Here is a 20,719-nt window from a genome sequence, read left to right as displayed (position 1 = left end):
TGTTGGCTGAAAAGTAGGCAGTCAGTTGGGGGTATGAAGGCCATGGGGTATGGATAAGGAATCCAGAGGATGATATGAAATGGCAAGGATAGGGCATGGGAAGTGAGGAGAGTCTGAGACATGAGGGCAGAGAAATATTTAATGTTTTATACTTTCATTTTGATTTTTGTTGATGCCTGAAGGCAGGCTTTCACTTTCCACGCCGCCACCCTCCGGATATGTTGCATCATCCTCTGCTATTTCCGCCACCTGCAAACAGACCCCACGAAGAGAGATATATTTTCCTCCCCACCCCTATCTGCGTTCCACAGAGACCATTCCCTCTGCAACTCCATTGTTAAGTCCACGCCCCTCACCAACCCACTCTCCACTCCTGGCACCTTCCCTTGCCACTGCAAGAAGTGCAAAACCTGCTCCCACACCTCCCACCCCCCTCACCGGGATCAATGTTGATTCCATCAGTTTCCTCATTTCCCTTGCACCCACCCTATCCCAGATCTAGCCTTCCAACTAGGCACTGCCTTCTTGAACTGTCCGACCTGTCTATCTCCCTTCCAACCTATCTGCTCCACCTTCCTCTCCATATTATCACCATCACTCGCCACCTTTTTCTACTGAGCATATTCCCAGCTATTTTGCCCCTAACCCCACCCCAGTGATTCTAATGGCTTTTATTTTCCAAAAGTGGACAAGTTCGCATTTTTCCACAGTACATTCCATCTGCTAAAATTTGCCAACCTATTTAACCAATCTATATTTCTTTGTATACTCCTAATGTCCATTTTATAAGTACTATCTTATCTACCTTTGTATTATAAGCAAATTCAGCAAACATTTTTAATACCTTCCTCCATGTAATTTCTCTATGTAAGTTACATGGAAGAAGGTATCAAAAATGTTTGCTGAATTTGCTTACTCAGGAAAATATTCCAGGGATCCCTACTTTCATATTCAGTGCTTTGTCTTGGTAGGAGATGCCCAATATTTGTCTGGAATAGCAAAAGTGGGAGCTGTTCATCCACTTTTATTGGTTTGCATCAGTTGTCTAAGCTTTGCTATTGTAAAGAATGATCCTGAGGACTAAACCTGTTGTACAAGAGTTTTGCATTTTTGGTTAGCTTCCTATTAGTCCACAGTCGAACTTCAATTTGGCAGCTGTTGCCTTGGCCATGCCAGTTGTGACATTAGAGGACACGTTGCTGGTGATTGTTGATCCAAGGTATGTGAGACTGTAAATGAGCTTTGCAGTGAGATTATCAAGATTGGTGTAAGGGTGGTCTCTCTACGTTCGGGCCTGTAACTTTGGTGGTCTTGTTGCTGACTGGTTCTCCCGGCCCTGTGAGAAATTTAGACTGACAATGTATAGAATATGACCAAACATCATAACCCGGAATGCTTCTTTTAAATTCATTGGGTGCTGCATCTATTTTAAAACACTGAGTTTATCACCAACAAATGGAGAGTATTTCAATTTCCATGTATTACTTGCTGTGCTATTGAGTGTTGTTTAATGCTAAGCTTCTTATTTTTTTTTTACAGAACCTTTTCCACTCTCTCACAGACCTTCAGAGTAGTGGTGTTGTGAAAATACCAGATGCAAAAGGTGATGATGCATGGAAGGTTTATTTTGATGAGACTGCACAAGAAATAGTAGATGAGTTTGCGATGCGTTATGGAATAGAATCCATTTATCAGGCAATGACGTAAGTTTTAAAATACAATTTTTAGGAAGACGTAATAACTGATTGGTAAAATATAACCTGAGCATTTCTGTTCATGACCAAACAATGTAACAAGTGAAATAGGATTGTAATGTCATACAGTTTAAATGAAATTTTAGCAATATAACAGTTATGTTATAGGTTGTGTCTTTATAAGCATAATATACTGAAAAGAGAAATTAATCCTAACCTTTACTCAGGGCAGCATTTGGCACTGGCTGTAGAGGCAGGTGGTAACCTATTCCAGCCTAGAGGCTCGGGCCATGGGCCAAAGACACAGCGAGAGGTGATGGAGAACCTAAGACAAGGAGGCCTAAATTTCCCCATGGGTACAGAGAAGCATTCTTTGTCCTAGAAGGAAAGCAAAGTTAAAAGATTTGACAGTTTGGTCTTCTGGCTCCATTCTTCTTTGGCTAGGTAACCTTGGCAGATTACAAAGGCTTTTCTATCTAAGCCACGATTTAAGTTAACATTTCAAATCTGATCACAATCTACATACTTAAAGAAAGATTCTGCTGATTTCCCAGCGGATATCCTTCTCACCTGCTGAAAACAACAGCTTAAAATGGAAGTGTGTGGCAAGGGCTGAGAATGTTGGCAGGTAAGTCAGGCAATTTTATCTGCCTACTTGGTTTCCATCATGTAGGTAAGATGAGAATTTCTTTCAGTATATTGGCTTAATGGGGATGAAAAAAACAACAAACGCCATTTCAAGCTTTTTCTGTAATTTTCAAGTTTCTTGTCTGAGGAAATGGAGCTCATATCAATGACTTTTTCATTTTCTGAAATCTCAGAAAAGCTGTAAATAATTCAGATACTTCAAATTGCTGAAAGAAGATTATCAACATCAGTCCGAGCAGAGAGATGGGCATTTTTGACGTGAGACAGATTGTGCTCAATGGATATCTTTTTTCAGAATTGATGTACTTAAGAAGTTTTTACCTGAAGTGTTGATTTTTTTTTCCAGATGTCAGCTGACCTTGTATTGCTTACAATTTTTTACAATATATATTAGAACTCAAATGAAGTTTCTTTATTACCATGAATAATGTTGCAATTTTTGGCTCTGCTGTAAGTGAGTCCTGTATATTAAATACCTAATTTTATGCTTCTGCTATTGCAGGCATTTTGCTTGTTTGTCTTCTAAATACATGTGCCCTGGAGTGCCAGCAGTAATGAGCACCTTATTAGCCAATATCAATGCATACTATGCACACACCACTGCCTCTACCAATGTATCTGCCTCTGATCGCTTTGCTGCATCAAATTTTGGGGTATGTTCTATATACAGAAACCTCCGATGTTGCATCTTTATTTTTCATCAGCTGTTTTCTTTCCACTCTGTTCTCTTTTCAATGTTGTACACAGTTTACAATTTGGGGGGAGTGGAAAAATATTGCATAGGCAACTTGTCCAGTGTGCTGCCAGAGTTGGACAATTTGAGGTCTGTGAGAGCAATACCAGGTGATTTGCCTTTTGCTTTTTCTTCCTCTCCTGAGTTCCATACATTGGTTCTCTAAAACAGTCAGTGTGAGATTGAGAAACCACTGTGTGGGAAATTATAGTCGTCAGTTGTTGCTTTGTTTGCTATCTGTGTTCTAAATAAGTATATGTGCTTTGTATGCTTTTCACTATTGTAATATTAAGAATAATTAAGCAACTTGAGCATATTTTCTAACTTTATTTCAAGGTTATTTTTAAGAGCATTATCTGTATCATTTCTTTAGCCTGCCCTTGATACAGTATTGCATAAAAAATGTATTTTACTTTATATCATTGATTCATTCACTGCTATTTAGCAACTGGAAGACTTTTAAGAAGAAAACTTTTAATGCTTGTAAAGTGATAATTCTAATTACATACTTCTGTTTGAACAAATCAGAAAGAAAGATTTGTGAAACTACTGGACCAACTACACAATTCACTTCGCATTGACCTCTCCATGTATAGGGTGAGTGTAAATGGTGTTACCTATTGAATTGGAGATAAAGCTCTAAAGTACCAAATAATAGATTTCTCAGTAAGTCCTGCATTTTTCTCAGTATTTCACACTGTTCTACATTGTCAAAGAGAAGCAGAAAGCCAATATATAGCTTCACATTATCATTGCTTTTGGAATGATTCATTGTCGCTCTCCAGTTGAACTGATCATGCTGTTTGTATTGAATGGACTCTATGACTAATTTATATTGTTGAATATTGCAGTTAACTATTACTGGTAGCTATATTAATTAAATATTCTGAACCATTATAGGCTAATGTCATGTATTTCCCAAAATTGGGCTGTTAGTTTAGGTCTGTCCAATCAAACCAGTTAAGTTTGGCTGCAGCTTCACCAGACCCATTCACTGTGGTTCTTCCATACAAAGAATTTCATTTGTTAGAAGGAGGCCTTTCATTGCTTCCTGATTTGCTTTCTTCCCTGGCTCAACACTGATCAAATTTCCTGGGTCAGATGTTAATTGTCATGATGTGGAGGATCCAGTGTTGGACTGGGTGACCAAAGGTAAAAATCATACGACACCAGGTTATAGTCCAACATGTATATTTGGAAGCACTAGCTTCCAATATCTATGGAGTGAATTTGCATTTGTCGAATTATATTTGCAGATATATTCTATTTTGCTCAAAAAGAATATAATTTGCAGGCAGACAATCCATGTAATATTTTACAAATTCCACTTTGGAAATAGAACCAGTCTTACTCAAGATTGGGATCCAGACATACTCTAAGCTCACACCTTTAGTGCATTGTCTGAGCCGAGATGTCACTTTTTTTTAAGAAAACCTTAAAAAAAACCTTGTTATCTTGAGAGTGTGACTTAAAAGAAGTTCTGGGATTTACATATTAATGAACTGAAATCTGCAATTTATATTGTTGAATATTGCAGTTAACTATTACTGGTAGCTATATTAATTAAATATTCTGAACCATTATAGGCTAATGTCATGTATTTCCCTAAACGATGAAAGACTTAACAGCAATCTAAATTTGTTCAGTATATCACTTCAGTTGTGTGACACTGTAATCTTTTGCTATAAATTCTGTGTCTTATGGTCCTGCTCCACAGCTACCCGAAGAAGGAGCAGTGCTTCGAAAGCTAGTGCTTCCAAATGAACCTGTTGAACTATAATCTGGTGTTGTGATTTTTAACATTATTTGTCATGTGAGTCACAATCCCAGAGAGGGCTTGCCATGATATCACTGCAGCATAAGAATATCAGTACATAAGGAACAGGAGTAGGCCATCTGGCCCTTTGAGCCTGCTCCACCATTCAATAAGATTGGCTGATATTTTTGTGACCTCAGCTCCATTTACCCACTCTCTCACCATAACCTTTAATTCATTGACTGTTCAAAAAATTATCTATCTTAGCTTTAAAAACATTCAATGAGAAAGCCTTAACTACTTCACTGGGCAGAAAATTCCACAGATTCACAACCATTTGGTGAAGAAGTTACTCCTCAACTGAGTCCTAAATGTGCTCCCCCTTATTTTGAGGTTATGCCTTCATGTTCTAGTTTCACCCGCCAGAGAAATGGCAGATGGAGTTCAATCCAGGCAAATGATGCATTTTGGAAAATCCAATTCAAGAGCAGACTGTACGGTAAATAGAAAGGCCCTAGGGAAAATTGGAGTGCAGAGAGATCTGGGTGTTCAGGTCCATTGTACCCTGAAGGTGGCAACCCAGGTCAAGAAGGCATATGACATGCTTTCCTTCATTGGATGGAGCATTGAGTACAAGAGTTGGCAGGTCACGTTACAGTTGTATAGGACTTTGGTTTGGCTACATTTGGAATACTGCATACAGTTCTGATCGCCATATTATCTAAAGGATGTGGATGCTTTGGAGCGGGTGCAGAGGAGGTTCACCAGGATGTTGCCTGGTATGGGGAGTGCAAGCTACGAAGAAAAGTTGAGCAGATTAGTATGATTTTCATTAGAAAGATGGAGATTGAGGGGGGAAACCTGATTGAGGTCTACAAAATCATGAGAGGTATAGACAGGATGAATAGCAAGAAGCTTTTACTCAAAGTGGGGGACTCAATTACTTGGAGTCAGAAGTTTAAGGTGAGAGGGGAAATGTTTAAGGGAGAAAAGAGTGGAAAATTATTTACGCAAAGGGTGGTGGGTTCCTGGAACACATTGCCAGTGGAAATGGTAGAAGCAGGCATGCAAGCGTAATTTAAGATGCATCTAGGCAGATACATGAATGGGCAGGGAGAAGACGGATGCAGATCCTTAGAAAATAGGTGACAGGTTTAGATGTAGGTCCCAAGGGCCTGTTCCTGTGCTGTAATTTTATTTGTTTTGTTTGTTCGTTATTATCCCAACTTAATGAGTCAAATACTTGCAACAATCCCCATAAACATCCCTTGGCACAAAAAGTAAAATCAAACACAGGGTCTTACAGGAGAGATGTCAGAGAAAGAGGGTCAGCATGGACCTGCTTCTTTGGGTCCAGCAGCTTCACAACTAACTGCCTGCTAAAACCAAACCAGAACCAAAGAAAAGCTAAGCTGGGAGAACTGGTCATTCCCCTTTCATTGTACAAGTGTTTCTTTTAAACTTTAAAGCCTTTTAGCTGGGGCAGTATCTGTTAGCTGGAATCAAGCTGTCTCTAAAACGCATCCAAGCCAGACTTTTTGCAATCGCTGCTTTTACGACCTCTCTGGGGGACAAAAAAAGTCGAGGACTGCATTAACTAAGGAGCATCATCGTCAAACTGTCCAATGGGATAATTTCTATCTAGATATCTTGTTATTTCTTCCTTAATAATAGATTCAAACATTTTCCCCACTGCAGAAGTTAAGCTATGTGGCTAATAATTCCCCATCTTTTGTCTACCTCATTTTTTTTAACAGTGGCGTCACATTTAATGTTTTTCAATCTGCTGAAACAGCCTCAGTGTCCAGCAAATTTTGGAAAATTACCACAAGTGCACTTGCTATTTCCCCAGCATCTCTTTTAGTACCCTGGCTTGCATTCTATCAGGGCCAGGAGACTTGTCTACCTTTAGCTCCATTAGCTTGCCAATACCACCTCTTGCTTGATTATTATCATTTCTAGGTCCTCACCTATCTTAGTTGCCTTGTCAATTACTGGCATGTTATTTGTGTCCTCCCACTGGTGAAGGCCGACACAAATTATCCGTTAAATGTCTCGGCTATTTCCTCATTTCCCATTATTAAACCTCCCTTCTCATCCTGTGAAGGACCAATGTTTACCTTAGCCATTCTTTTTCCTTTCATATGTTTGTAGAAATGTTTGCTATTTGTCTTTATATTCTCAGCTAGTTTATGTTCATAATCTTTTTTACTTTTCTTTACAGCTTTTTTTTCTGGCTTTCAGCTGACCTTTTAAAGTTTTCCATTCTTCTAGTTTCCTACTGCTCTTTGCCAATTTGTATGGCTTCAGTTTTTCAATTTGATAGCCTCCCTTATTTATGAGACACCTATGGCAGATTTTCCCACGGTCCTTCCTTTTTACTGGAATCTACTTTTGCTGAGCACTTTTAAAAATTGCTTTGCAAGTCGTCCACTACTTGTCAGATGTCCCATCATGAGGTCTTTGCTTCCACTCTACTTTTAACCAACTCCTCCCTCATCTTATTTTGGTCTCCTTTGTTTAAGCACAGGATCCTGGTACTGGATTTTATCTTCGCACTTTCCATCTGTATTCTAAATTCAACCGTACTGTGATCGCTCCTCCCAAGAGGATGCCTAACTATAAGATCGTGAATTATCCTTGTCTCATTACACAGGACCAGATCTTGGATAGCTTGTTTCCTCGTCGGTTCAATTACATACTGTTCAAAAGAACTGTTGCGGATACACTGACCGACCTGATTTGAACAATCCACATTGAGATTAAAATCCCCCTTGATATTTGCTGTACTATTTTTATAGGAATCAGTTATTTCTTTATTTATCGCCCATCTCAATGTGATGTTATTATTTGGTGGCCTATAGACTACACCTGTCAGTGACATTTTCTTCGAAGAATTTCTCATTTGCACCAACCTTGCTCTCCGTGGAACCTATATCATCTCTCCCCATCTCCCTGATATCATCCTTAAATATAAGAGCTCCATCATCTCCTTACCTTCTTGACTGTCCTTCCAAATAATCTGATACCCCTGGATATTTAACTCCCAGTCATGACCATCCTGCAACCATGTCTCCATAATAACTACGAGATCATGCTCGTTTGCGATGATTTGTGCTGTTAACTCATCTACCTTGTATTGAATACTACAAGCAATCTTTTGGAATACTAATATTTCCATTCATAATATCTCCTGAGCTTTCCTTCCTTTTAACTTCTTTCATAATCTTTGATGTGGTTAAACCCCCCTTGCACACATTAACTTGCTTTTTTCTCTATTTACCATTCTACTTCCAGTCATTTTCCCTTTCCCCTTCTCCCCAGTTCACTTGTATAAGTCCGAGTGACCACCCTATTTATCCTTTTCTCTAGAACACTGGTTCCAGATCATTTCAGGTGGAGACCATCCCATCAGTAAAGATGTCCCCCCCACCCCCGCTCCAAAACTGATGCCAATGCTGCATCAAATGGAACTCCTCTTTCATATACCATTCCTTTAGCCACTTGTTTACTTCCCTCATCTTCTTATCCCTCAGCCAATTTGTATGTGGCTCAAATAGTAATCCGGAAATTATAACCCTTGAGGAACTGTTCCTTAATTTCGTTCCTACTGCTTGATAATCCCAACAAGTCCTTCTTCCTAACCTTGCCTATGTTGTTTGTCCCAACGTGGACCACAACAACTGGATCCACCCCCTCCCACTCCAATATCATTTCAAGCCTATCAGAGATGATCCTCACTTTGGCACTGGGCAGGCAACAAACTCTGCAGGACTCTTGATCCAGCTTACAAAGGATGCTATCAATGCCCCTAATTATAGACTCCCCTACAATTACCAATTTTCTTTTTGCTCCCCACTCTTGAATAGCTCTCTGTACCGTGGAGCAGTGATCAGCTGATTTATTCTCCCTACTGCCCTTTTCCTCATCCTAACAGGGAGCAAGTACCTGTTGGACAAGGTCAAGAGCTGAGGCTCCTCACCACCTGAATTCAGGACCCCCCTACTTCACTTGCAGGCACACCCTGCTGTCCCTGATTGCTGACTGACTTTGAAGTACTTAATCCACCAGATTAAAAATCACACAACACCAGGTTGTAGTCCAACAGGTTTATTTGGAAGCACTAGCTTTCGGAGTGCTGCTCCTTCATTAGGTGGTTGTGGAGCAGTGCTTACGAATAAACCTGCTGGACTATAACCTGGTGTGAGATTTTTAACTTTGTCCACCCTAGTCCAACACTGGTTCCTCCACATCATGGCTTAATCTACCAGATGTGACTACCTCTTGAAGCAAAGCATCCAGACACTTCTCCCCCTCCCAGATGTGCTGCAGTGTCATAGAGTCATAGAAGCACAGAGATGTACAGCATGGAAATAGACCCTTTGATCCAACATGTCCATGCCAACCAGATATCCCAACGCAATCTAGTCCCAGCTTTGCCAGTACCCAACCCATATCCCTCTAAACTCTTCCTATTCATATACCCATCCAGATGCCTTTTCAATGATGCAATTGTACTGGCCTCACCATTTCCCCTGACAGCTCATTCCATACAAGTGTTTGAAGCTTAGATTATAGCTCATTGGCTCGAAGCTGAAACTCATCAAGCAACCAACACTTGCTGCTGCTGTGGTCACTGCAGCTCAGAAACTGCCTACTCGCATAGCTTACAACCACAGCACATCACCTGCCCAACTATTTCTACTTAGTCAATTACTTTATTAATTTATATCAATTTATTAATAAGTTACTTTAATTTATTAATACTTGTTTGCTGTCTTTTTCACATTTACAGCAGATTTCCTGTGAGCCAATCAGGTCACAGCTTTTTGTTTACTCCAGTGTTTTTGGCACCTATAATGTTCACTGAGCTCAGTGAGTTTTATACTCACTGTGTGCTGCTGCTTTGCCCTCTGACTGCTCCCTGCAAACTAGGCCATGATCCCGACTCCAATTACTTTTATACTCACTGTGTACTGTTGCTCCCCCCCACCCCGTCTGCTCCCTGCAGACTCCGCCATGATCCCCGAGCTCAGTTAGTTTTATAATCACTGTGTACTGCTGCTCCCCACTCCTTGCAGACTAGAGCGTGATCCCCGAGCTCAGTTCATTTTATACTTACTGCGCTGCTGCTCTGCTTTCCGACTGCTCCCTGCTGACTACGCCGTGATCCTTGACTCCAGCTAGTTTTACATTCACTGTCTGCTGCTGCTCTGTCCTCTGAATGCTCCCTGCTGATAGGCCGCATTCCCCGATTCCAGTTAGTCTTATACTCACTGTGTACTGCTGCTCTGCCCTCCGGCTGCTCCCTGCAGACTAGCAGTGAACAACAAAATCAGTTTTTTCAAGTGACAGACAAGATCTCCATGTGGAGAAGGTCTAAAACAAGCGTCTTTATGACTTGAATGAAGGGAAAGGTGCTTTATCTAAGCCACTCATTTCGCCCCTTGGCCTTTGGGGCCATAACTCCAGTGTTGGATCTCCTTCCACCTTCCATCAGCCAATCCAAAGAAGCACCTTAAGAAGGCCAAGAAAAACCAAAATGGATCCGGCTACTAAGATCCACCTTCTTACCGCAATGTACATTCTGCACTACATTCTGAGGAAAGGAGTCACTAGCAACAGGCCCACCATTAGATTAGATTACTTACAGTGTGGAAACAGGCCCTTCGGCCCAACAAGTCCACACCAACCCGCCGGAGCGCAACCCACCCAGACCCATTCCCCTACATTTACCCCTGCACCTAACACTACGGGCAATTTAGCGTGGCCAATTCACCTGACCTGCACATTTTTGGACTGTGCGAGGAAACCAGAGCACCCGGAGGAAACCCACGCAGACACGGGGAGAATGTGCAAACTCCACACAGTCAGTCGCCCGAGGCAGGAATTGAACCCGGTTCTCTGGCGCTGTGAGGCAGCAGTGCTAACCACTGTGCCACTGTGCCGCCCATTAGCAAAATAAAATCCAGAGAAAAGGAGAATTAGAGTTCATTCCGCTGTTTCCCTTGCTTTGCCACCAATTTGAATTGGGAATTAAATCCAGTCCAATGTTACTTCAAATTATCTTATTGCAATGTAATGTTATCATTAAAATGTATGAGAAGGGATGTTTCATTTTCAGTCAAGTAGTATGCAGGCAAAAAAATTAGTTTTAACATGGTCATTCGTTCCTCAAGTAGGTTTGAGACAAAATTAAGTATTGTGTACTTTAACGTCCTTTGGAACACTTCTGAATTAGAGCTTTGATTGCATGTCAATTAAATACTTAATAACTATTATATAACATATTAAGCTCTTTCTGATAATGCAATTAAGAATTCAGTAGTTGCTTTCATCAAAAAGTAATTTTTTTCCATTGCCTATTCTAAATTCTATTCATGTGTACTTTGCATCGTTATTGCTGATATAAATTTTTGCATTTTGTTTTGTTGCGTCTCGATGTAAATAAAGTAAATTGTTCAATATAAGCTGAACACTTGCTCATTTGTTCAGAATCTAAAATGCATCTTGGCTTATGTGTCGAAAGTTGATGTCTGTGGAACACTCTGAAAGAATTAACATATATGTTAAGTATAATTTTAATATTGAGTTTTATTATCCTCAAAATTATTTGTTTTATTTAACAGAACAATTTTCCAGCAAGTAGTCCTGAGCGGTTGCAAGATTTGAAATCCACAGTAGATCTCCTGACCAGCATAACGTTCTTCAGAATGAAGGTAATTTCTTTCTACTGTCATTATATTCTGCAATTTTGAACAAATTTGAGCAGCAATTTCGCAATCATAAAGGAGGAAAATGTCTTCCTGAAGGTAAGGATCGCTATTTTACTTGTAATTAACAGCATTTTTTTCACAAATTATTCTCCCTTTTTAGGACTTGCTTCGCAATTTTCCCATCATCAGCCTCTGACCAAAGTCCAGATATTAATAAAATGTTATCAACCTCTCCTGCTTTGTCTGTGTAATTCTATTTTCAGACATATTTGTGGAACTCTTGCTCCAGTGCTTTGCTATCAGAAATCAATGTCATATCTCTTCGACTCTGAAGCATTCCTACTTAATTGTTACCAACCACTATTCAGAGCCACTTATTGAACTTTGCCTTTGTCAAAAAGAGCCCTTGGATAGCTCTTCCTGATTAACCCCACTGCTCACTGTAGTTTTCCTGCTGATCTATGATGCACTGGCTCAGAGTGTAGTTGGACTGTTGATTTATTATTCCTCCTGGTTCCTTGCCAACCGGATCTGCACGCATTCTCACCCCAATCCTTTGCCATCTCCTGTGTGACTGGCACTATGATACACTGAACTCAAGGCAATTGGAAAATGCACAGACCTTTGCTCCCAAGTGTAACTAATTTGGTACATGCAGTAACCAACCTTGTAAATTTTTTAAAGCCTCCTTTCTTTACCCTATGCTTTCTCTTACACTCCTTGTGCCCTTACTCCTGTTATTCTCTCTCTCGTTTCTTTTCCCTTCCATTTACACCCTACATGAGTCATAACCTTTCTCCCACTTCCTTCTGTTATCTGCATACCCTCCACGAATGTACAGTACCACAGTTTATAAATTATTGTTTTAATTCTGGCACGAGCTTTGCACAGCAGTGTTACTGTTTCGAAGATTGTAGCATGATTATACCATTATTCGTTTCTTAGTTTGCTCTCAGCTGCCATTCAATTAAATGTGAAAACTTGCTCGCAGCTATAGATAGGTACTCAAATAGAGTGTTACTAAATTATGGGTGGAATTTCCAGTACCAGAGGAGGTGAGAACAATGGCAGGCAGGGAAACTTAATTGGGTGAGAATTCAAAATTGAGGATCTTGACAGTGGAATAAACCTCTGCAATTAAGTTCTTTGACCTTAAAAAGTGTGTCAACCTTCCTGACTGAAGGTGTCAAGAAGCATATTTTAAATATATTTGCATCTAATTAAAAGTCTAAATTGCTGATATTAAGTGCCCTGTCCTAATTAAATTTTACTCAAGCCAGAAATGCATGCATTCAGAATCCTGACTGTACATACGAGATGTGCATCTGCTGAGGGATCTTTTATTGGATATAAGAATAATTCTTGCTGCTTTGTCCTCATGACAGTAAGATTATAAATTAATGTAAATGATTGAGTTGCAGTATGGATTCTCCAAATAGAGCAAAGGCAGTATGGGGGAGGAGAGAGTGTGGTGCTGGAAAAGTACAGCAGGTTAGGCAGCATCCGAGGAGCAGGAAAATCGATGTTTCGGGCAAAAGCCCTTCCCCAGCACATTTCCTGATGATCATCAGAGTTTGAGGATAAGTTGGAAGTGTAGGGTGAGGGTTCCAGAATCCTGAGTGGGTAGTTCATGGTTTTATAAGGGGTGTTATGAAAAATGAATGTGTAGATCATCTGGAAAACAGGAAGGATTGAGGTCAGGATTGGCTTTGAAGCATATATCTGGATCAATGGTGCTGGAAGAGCACAGCAATTCAGGCAGCATCCAAGGAGCTTCAGCAAAATCGACGTTTCGGGCAAAAGCCCTTCATCAGGAATAAAGGCCCATATATATTTGGAGCTCAGAGGGAGACTCGGAAAATCAATCTAATGAGGTCAATAGAAAGAGATGTTTAGATTAGATTACCTACAGTGTGGAAACAGGCCCTTCGACCCAACAAGTCCACACCGACCCTCCGAAGAGCAACCCACCCCCCTCACTAATGCACCTAACACTATGGGAAATTTAGCGTGGCCAATTCACCGAACCTGTACATCTTTTGTGACTGTGGGAGGAAACCAGAACACCCGAAGGAAACCCATGCAGACACGGGGAGAATGTGCAAACTCCACACAGACAGTTGCCTGAGGCGGGAATTGAACCCACGTCCCTGGTGCTGTGAAGCAGTAGTGCTAACCACTGAGCCACTGTGCAGCCCGAGGAGGGAGGTTTCAAAGATAACATGCAATAGGAATTTGTGGGGGGAGGGTTATAGATGAAGAATAATGGGAGAAATTTGGGGAGGTTCAAATGTCTTAATCTTCACTATCAAAGTGTTATAAAGTATCTTTTCACAAAGAAGCCTTGTTTGCAGGTGCTGGCAAAAAGTCCCCGAATGGGAAAAGTCTCTGTTGGGTGGGTAGATTTAACACTTGGAACTTTTGACTGAATGTAGGGGCAAGATTTGAGTCCAATTGTTGGAGAACCACGCCCAGTTAGGTTCCACTCCCATGGAGCCAGTCTCACTCCTGAACACATGGCATAGCATTCAGCGAATTGCCACAAAGTGATAGTGCGTGTGGACTGATTGGTATTTCACAATATCTTAGGCATGGATTAAACCATGGAGGATAGAACAGAGATGCAAGCCTAAAAGAGTCTATTCTCTAGGATTAGAGCCTCTAGTTTCCTAGAGACTGCAGCTGGGGAAATGTCTCTAAAGCCGTGTCACATTTATTTTTACCTCATCTAAGTTGCCTTTAGAGTCTCTGCAGATAGAGGACACTGTCTCCTCATCTGACAATGCCACTGTCCCTCAAATCAGACTCTCGATTATGGCTGCAATCCCCAAATGATAGGTCTATCCTTCCTTAGGAAATGAAAACACATGAGGCACACAGATTGCTGATGCTATGAGGCGATAATTGGTCTGTTGACAGAGGATCTGCATCAGGTTATGTCAGGGTGGATGATTCACTAAGGGTCCTTTGACAACATCTTCCAAACCTACAACCTCTTGTCATCTCTCAAAGTGCCACCGTTTCTTGACTGGAACTGTATCACCATTCCTTTGCTGTTGCTGTACCAAAATACTGGATCTTACTTCGTAACAGTGTCCTTCCACTCCAGTAACTGCCATTGTTCAAAAAGGCATCTCGCCACCACTCTCTCCTGGTCACTTTGGGATTGGCAATGAATGTTGGCCCAGCCAACAACACCCACATCCTGTGAAAAATTGTTAAATAAATTACCTCTCATCACCCACTGGGAACTGATCCCACCAAATTCCCTCCTCCACCCATTGATCATATTGCTCTTTGGACTCTCCTACTGGGTCACGGAAACTGTCCAGACTGTATTTCTCTCCAGAGTTCATTTTATTCAGTGACCAGGTATTTAATCTAGACTGGTTGTATTGGCATTATAATTTTGACTAAATCTTGACTCTCAAGTGTTAATATAATGTTCTGCAGTTGTCATCTGGACTATACATTATTCTATCTAACTCATCTAAGCCACAGTTACATATGAATATATGTAGGAGCAGCAGTAGGACAGGAGCTCTTCAAACCTGCTGGGCTATTTCAAGAATATCATGGCTGACCTAATTGCTCCACATTCCTGCCTACCCACAATAGCTTTTCACCACTTGCTTGTCAAGAATATATCTATCTCTGCCTTCAAAAGATTCAAAGATCCTGCTTCCACTGTCTTTTTGAGGAAGCGCATTTCAAAGACTCATGATCCGATGTGAGAAAGAAAATGTTCTTGTTCCCTTCTTAAATGGGCAGCTATTTATTTTTATCAGCCCAAATTCTAGAATCTCGAACAAGAATTTTTCCCATATACACTCTGCTAAGATCCCTCATAATTTTCTGTATTTGAATCAAGTCATCTTTTACTCTTCTAAGTTCCAGAGAAGAAAAGCCAAGCCTGTGCAACCTTTCATAGTAAGCCAACCCAGTCTAGAGTAGTTCTGGTAATGCAATCTAATTAATAAATCATAACTTCATTTTTCTCCCTACCTCTTTGAGACCATCTCCTCTTTTGAGAACTAATCTATGACCACAAGAAGGTGTAATACTCATCTAATTGGGATTTTTTCCACCCTGATGTAGATTATATGCAATTGTGCTAAATAATCGAATGAATTTCAGTATTGGGACATGTAGTAGACAGTGAAAAGGTTACCTCAAGTACAACAGGATGTTGATCAGATGGGCCAATGGGCTGAGGAGTTGCAGATAAATGCGAGGTGCTGCATTTTGGGAAAACAAATCTTAGCAGGACATATACACTTAATGGTAGAGTCCTAGGGTGTGTTGCTCAGCAAAGAGACCTTGGAGTGCAGGTTCATAGTTCCTTGAAAGTGAAGTCGCAGGTAGATAGGATAGTGAAGAAGGTGTTTGGGATGTTTTCCTTTATTGGTCAGTGCATTGAGTATAGGGGTTGGAAGGTCATGTTGCGGCTGTACAGGACATTGGTTAGGCCACTTTGGAATATTGTGTGCAGTTTTGGTCTCTCGTCTATTGGAAGGATATTGTGAAACTTGAAAGGATTCAGAAAAGATTTACAAAGATGTTGTCAGGGTTGAAGGATTTGAGCTCTCGGGAGAGGCTGAATAGGCTGGGGCTGTTTTCCTTGGGGTGTCGGAGGCTGAGGGGGTGACCTCATCAAAGTTTATAAAATCATGAAGGGCATGGATAGGGTAAATTGACACGGTCTTTTCCCTGGTGTGGGAGAGTCCAGAACTTTCGGGCATAGGTTTAGGGTGAGATGGGAAGATTTGAAAGGAACCTAAGGGGCAACGTTTTATTGCAGAGGGTGGGTGTGTGTATGGAATGAGCTGCCAGAGGAAGTGGTGGAGGCTGGTACAATTACAACAATTAAAAGGCACCTGGATGGGTATATGAATAGGAAGGTTTTAAGAGGGACATGGGCCAACTGCTGGCAAATGGGACTAAGATTAATTTAGGATAACTATTTGGCATGGACAAGTTGGACCAAAGGGTTTGTTTCCGTGCTGTACATCTCTATGACTCTATGTATGCGATGTAGCTGATGCTGTTTCTATCTGCCTTTTGGCAGATCTGTTATATGCTGTGAAGAACTGCATGATGGCATCCTGTCTAACTTCGAGTTGACAACACATCAAACCACCTAAGTACTTTTGGTGTAGAGAAATAAGCTTTGTTGGCCTCACTGCAGGGTGTACTTAGTCAGTTTTTAATGTCACATGAGTATTTTCACAAGTATGACTTTTTGGTCCAGTAATGTGACAGCTACAGCTGTGCCCTGCACCACATGAAGTGAACCCTGCAGTCATTTGATTCATATTTCATCATTTCATTGCTTCTGTCTTTTTGGTTGAGTGGAATTTAATTAAAAATATTAAATATCAGTGTCTTTATTTGATTTTTCTTCTAATTTTATTTAAACCTGATACAGCTATTCATTTCCAATGTACAATATTAGAAGTCACGCAAATAATAATGCATCCGTGACATTTTGTTTTAATTTAGGTACAAGAATTGCAGAGCCCACCACGAGCCAGTCAAGTCGTGAAGGACTGTGTGAAAGCTTGCCTCAATTCAACCTATGAATATATTTTCAACAATTGCCATGAACTGTACAGTCGCGAATATCAAACTGATCCCGTAAGTGACAAAGTTAACAATGTCTTTGTGTGCAATCTCACAGGATATTCAAATTTTAGAGGTTACGATGTGTAAGGCATTCAGACTTTTGGGGTATAAATCTAACTTCACTGTATTGACTAGAAGGTAAGTCATTGTGACTGTGAAGACAGTGAAGGAAATTTGATGAATATAGCATGCATGAATGGGCAGCATAAAGTCTGACTGGTTAGCTTGCAAAACAGATGGCAAAGTACCAGTCATTCACCTGAAACCACTCAAGAACTTGCCAGCTATTAGCATCCGTCCTGAAAAAAATTAACAGGGACTAGACTGTAAGACATATGAGCAGAATTATGCCATTCGGCCCATCAAGTCTCTTTGCCAATTGATCGTGGTTTATGAGTTTCCCAACTCCATTCTCCTGCCTTCTCCCTTGATCACCTTGCCAAACAAGAAACCTATCTGTCTCTGACTTAACTACATTCAATAACTTGGCCTCCACACCCTCTGCAGTAATGAGTATCACAGATTAACTACCCTATGACTAAAGAAATTCCTCCTCATTTCAGTTTTCACTGAAGCAGTACCCTTGGTCCTAATCTCACCTGCTAGTGGAAACATCTTCTCCACGCTCACTCTATTCAGGCCTTTCATATTCTATAAATTGCAATCAAACCCCCCCTCATCCTTCTAAACTCCATTGAGCAAGATTCTCAATTGCTGCTCCTATGACAAACCCTTCATCCCCAGAATCATTCTTCTAAACCTCCTCTGCATGCACTCCGATCTGAGCCCAAAACTGCTCACATTCTTCCAAATGCAATCTGACCAGAGCGTTACACTGTCTCAGCATAAATTTCTGTTCTTGTATTCTAGCCTCTTGAAATTAGTGTTAGAATTGCATTTGCCTTCCTAACTGCTATTTGAACCTGCGTGTTAACCTTAAGACTAGGACTTACAACTCAGATATCCAAAGTCTTTGCCCATTTTGAAAATAGTTTGACTCTATTCTTCCAACCAAAGTGCATTATCTCATACCTTCCCACATTGTACTCCATCTGCCACTTATTTGCCCACGCTCTTGTCCAAGTCTTTCTGCAGCCTCTTCGCTTCATCAACATTAGCTGACCCTCCACCTATCTTGTGTCATCTGAAAATGTAGCAACAATATTCTTTCACCCAGATTGTTCATGAATAACATGAAGAGTTCTGGTCAATTCAGATCCCTGCAGAACTGCACGAGTCACTGGTTGCCAACTTGAAAAAGATCTCTTTATCCCTATTCTCTGCCTTCTGTCAGTCAGCAAATCCTCTATCCATGCCATTACATTGCCCCTAACACCATGGACTCTTGTCCTATTTAGGAGCCCCATGTTCAGCACCTTCTGAAAATCCAAATAGATCACATTCGCTGACTCACCTTTGTCTAGTTTGCTCATTACCTTCTCAAAACATTCTTACATTGAGTATAGGGAGATCACATTGCTGCTGTAGAGGACATTGGTTAGGCTGCTATTAGAATACTACATTCACTTCTAGATGCCCTGTTATGGGAGGGATGTTCTGAAAGTTGAAAGGGTTCAGAAGAGATTTACAAGGATGTTGCCAGGGTTAGAGAATTTGATGTATAGGGAGAGGCTGAATAGGCTGGGCTATTTTCCCTGGAGTGTTGGAAGCTGAGGGTTGACCTTACAGAAGTTTATAAAATCATGAGGGGCATAGATAGGGTGAATAGACAAGTCTTTTCCCTGAGGTGGGGGCATCCAAAACTAGAGGGTATCGGTTTAAGGTGAGAGGGGAAAGATTTAAAAGGGACCTAAGGGGCAACTTTTTCTTGTGGAGGGTGGTGCATGTGTAGAAAGTGGTGGAGGTTAGTACAATAATAACATTTAAAAAGGCATATGGATGGGTATATGAGTAGAAAGGTTTGAGGGATATGTGCCAATGGTTGGCAGGTGGGACTAGATTAATTTAGGATATCTGGTTGACATAGACGAGTTGGACCGAAGGGTCTGTTTTCATGCTGTACAGTTCTATGACTCTATCATAATAGATCTGTCAAATGTGACCTCCCATTAAAGAACCCGTGCTGACTTGCCCCTATTTTACCATCCACTTCAATGTACTCTGCAGTCTCATCCTTAATAATGGACTGTAAAACCTTCCTAACAACTAAGGTCAGGCTAGCCAGTCTATAGTTGCCTCCCTCTGCCTACTTCACACCTTAAACAGGGGTGCTATATCAGCCATTTTGCAGTCATCTGGGACCCCCTGACTCCAGCGATTCCTGAAAGATCATCACCAACGCACCTACAATCTCCTGGCTAACTCCTTCAGAACTCTGAGATGTCGGTCCCGTCTGGTCTGGGTGTTTTATCTACCTTCAGAGTTTCCCAAGCACCTGCTCCTTAGTGGTGTCCTCATACACTCAGCTTTGCCCTCTTACTCTCTTGAAGATCTGGAATGCTGTTGATGTCTTCCATTGTGAAAATGGATGCAAAATACTTATTCAGCTCCTATGCCATTTGTTCCCCATTAATACTTTTCCAGTGGTCCAAAAGACTCTCCCTTTCTTTTTAAATATGTGAAAAAACTCTTGCAATATTTTTTATTACTCGCTGGCTTACTGTCATGTTTCATCTTCTCCCTTCCCATTGTTTTTCAGTTATCCTCTGCTGGTTTTTAAAGGCTTCCCAATCCTCTGGCTTCCCACTAATCTTCACCATATTATATGTTTTTTCTTTTGTTTTAATACAGTTACTAGCTTCCCTTCTCAGCTATGGTTGCCCCATCATCCCCTTAGCATGCTTCTTTATTCTTGGAATGAATTTCTGCTGTGCCTCCCAAATTACCCCATTGTCTTCCCTGCTTGGCTTTCCATCAAATCAACTGTCTGTCTCCTTTTTTCTGTCTTTATAGTTACCTCTAATCGTTTGTTGAACCATCACATCTCATTCCAGCTTTCCCCTCTCAAACTGCAGGGTAATTTCTACTATATTATGGTCACTGTCCCTGAGAGGTTTCTTTACATTATGCTGCCTAATTACACATCACAAATCCAGATTGCCTATTTCCTAGTGAGCTTTCCCATAAGCTGCTCCAAAAAATATTCTTTTTCTTGAGATCCGCTAACTACCTCACTTTCCCACTCTACCTGCATATTGAAGTCCCCCATGATTATTGCAATAGTGCCTTTCATATGTGCCTTTTCTATCTCCTGATTTATTTTCTTCCCCACTTTCTGACTAATGCTAGGAAGGCTATACACAATTCCCATCAGGGTCATTTTTCCTTTGCAGTTCCTCAACTCTTTGATTTCATTTCTTACTGACAGGGCAACCCTGCTGCTCTTTCCATCTGCCTGTCTTTTCAATAGGATGTGTATCCTTGGACATTTACCTACCAGCCCTGATCCATTTGTAGCCACATCTCTCTGATAGCCAGATTATCACATCAGCCAATTTATATCTGCACTTCATGCTCATTTACCTTGTTTCATGTACTGCATGCATTTAATTACAATACTGTCAGTCCAGCATTGATTGCCCCAATC

At 40.9% G+C, this 20,719-nt stretch overlaps 1 protein-coding gene across 9 annotated transcripts in view; it reads left to right on the top strand.

The window, feature by feature from the left end:
- The window catches only part of unc13bb (unc-13 homolog Bb (C. elegans)), a 640,614-nt gene that overhangs the window by 511,987 nt on the left and 107,908 nt on the right, over positions 1-20,719 (top strand). For all 9 annotated transcript variants that reach the window (XM_087989458.1, XM_087989459.1, XM_087989467.1 and 6 more), the window contains 5 exons: positions 1,540-1,703; positions 2,845-2,995; positions 3,604-3,672; positions 11,461-11,550; positions 17,050-17,184. In XM_087989458.1, coding sequence (XP_087845584.1) covers positions 1,540-1,703; positions 2,845-2,995; positions 3,604-3,672; positions 11,461-11,550; positions 17,050-17,184 — 609 coding nt within the window. The remainder of the gene's footprint in view (positions 1-1,539; positions 1,704-2,844; positions 2,996-3,603; positions 3,673-11,460; positions 11,551-17,049; positions 17,185-20,719) is intronic.

Source organism: Chiloscyllium plagiosum, unplaced genomic scaffold (assembly GCF_037043375.1).
Source record: "Chiloscyllium plagiosum isolate Xiang-an unplaced genomic scaffold, Cpla_swu_hap1 HiC_scaffold_1, whole genome shotgun sequence".
Lineage (NCBI taxonomy): Eukaryota > Metazoa > Chordata > Chondrichthyes > Orectolobiformes > Hemiscylliidae > Chiloscyllium > Chiloscyllium plagiosum.
The sequence above is the reverse complement of the archived record's forward strand: the minus strand, read 5'-3'. Positions and strand labels throughout refer to the sequence as shown.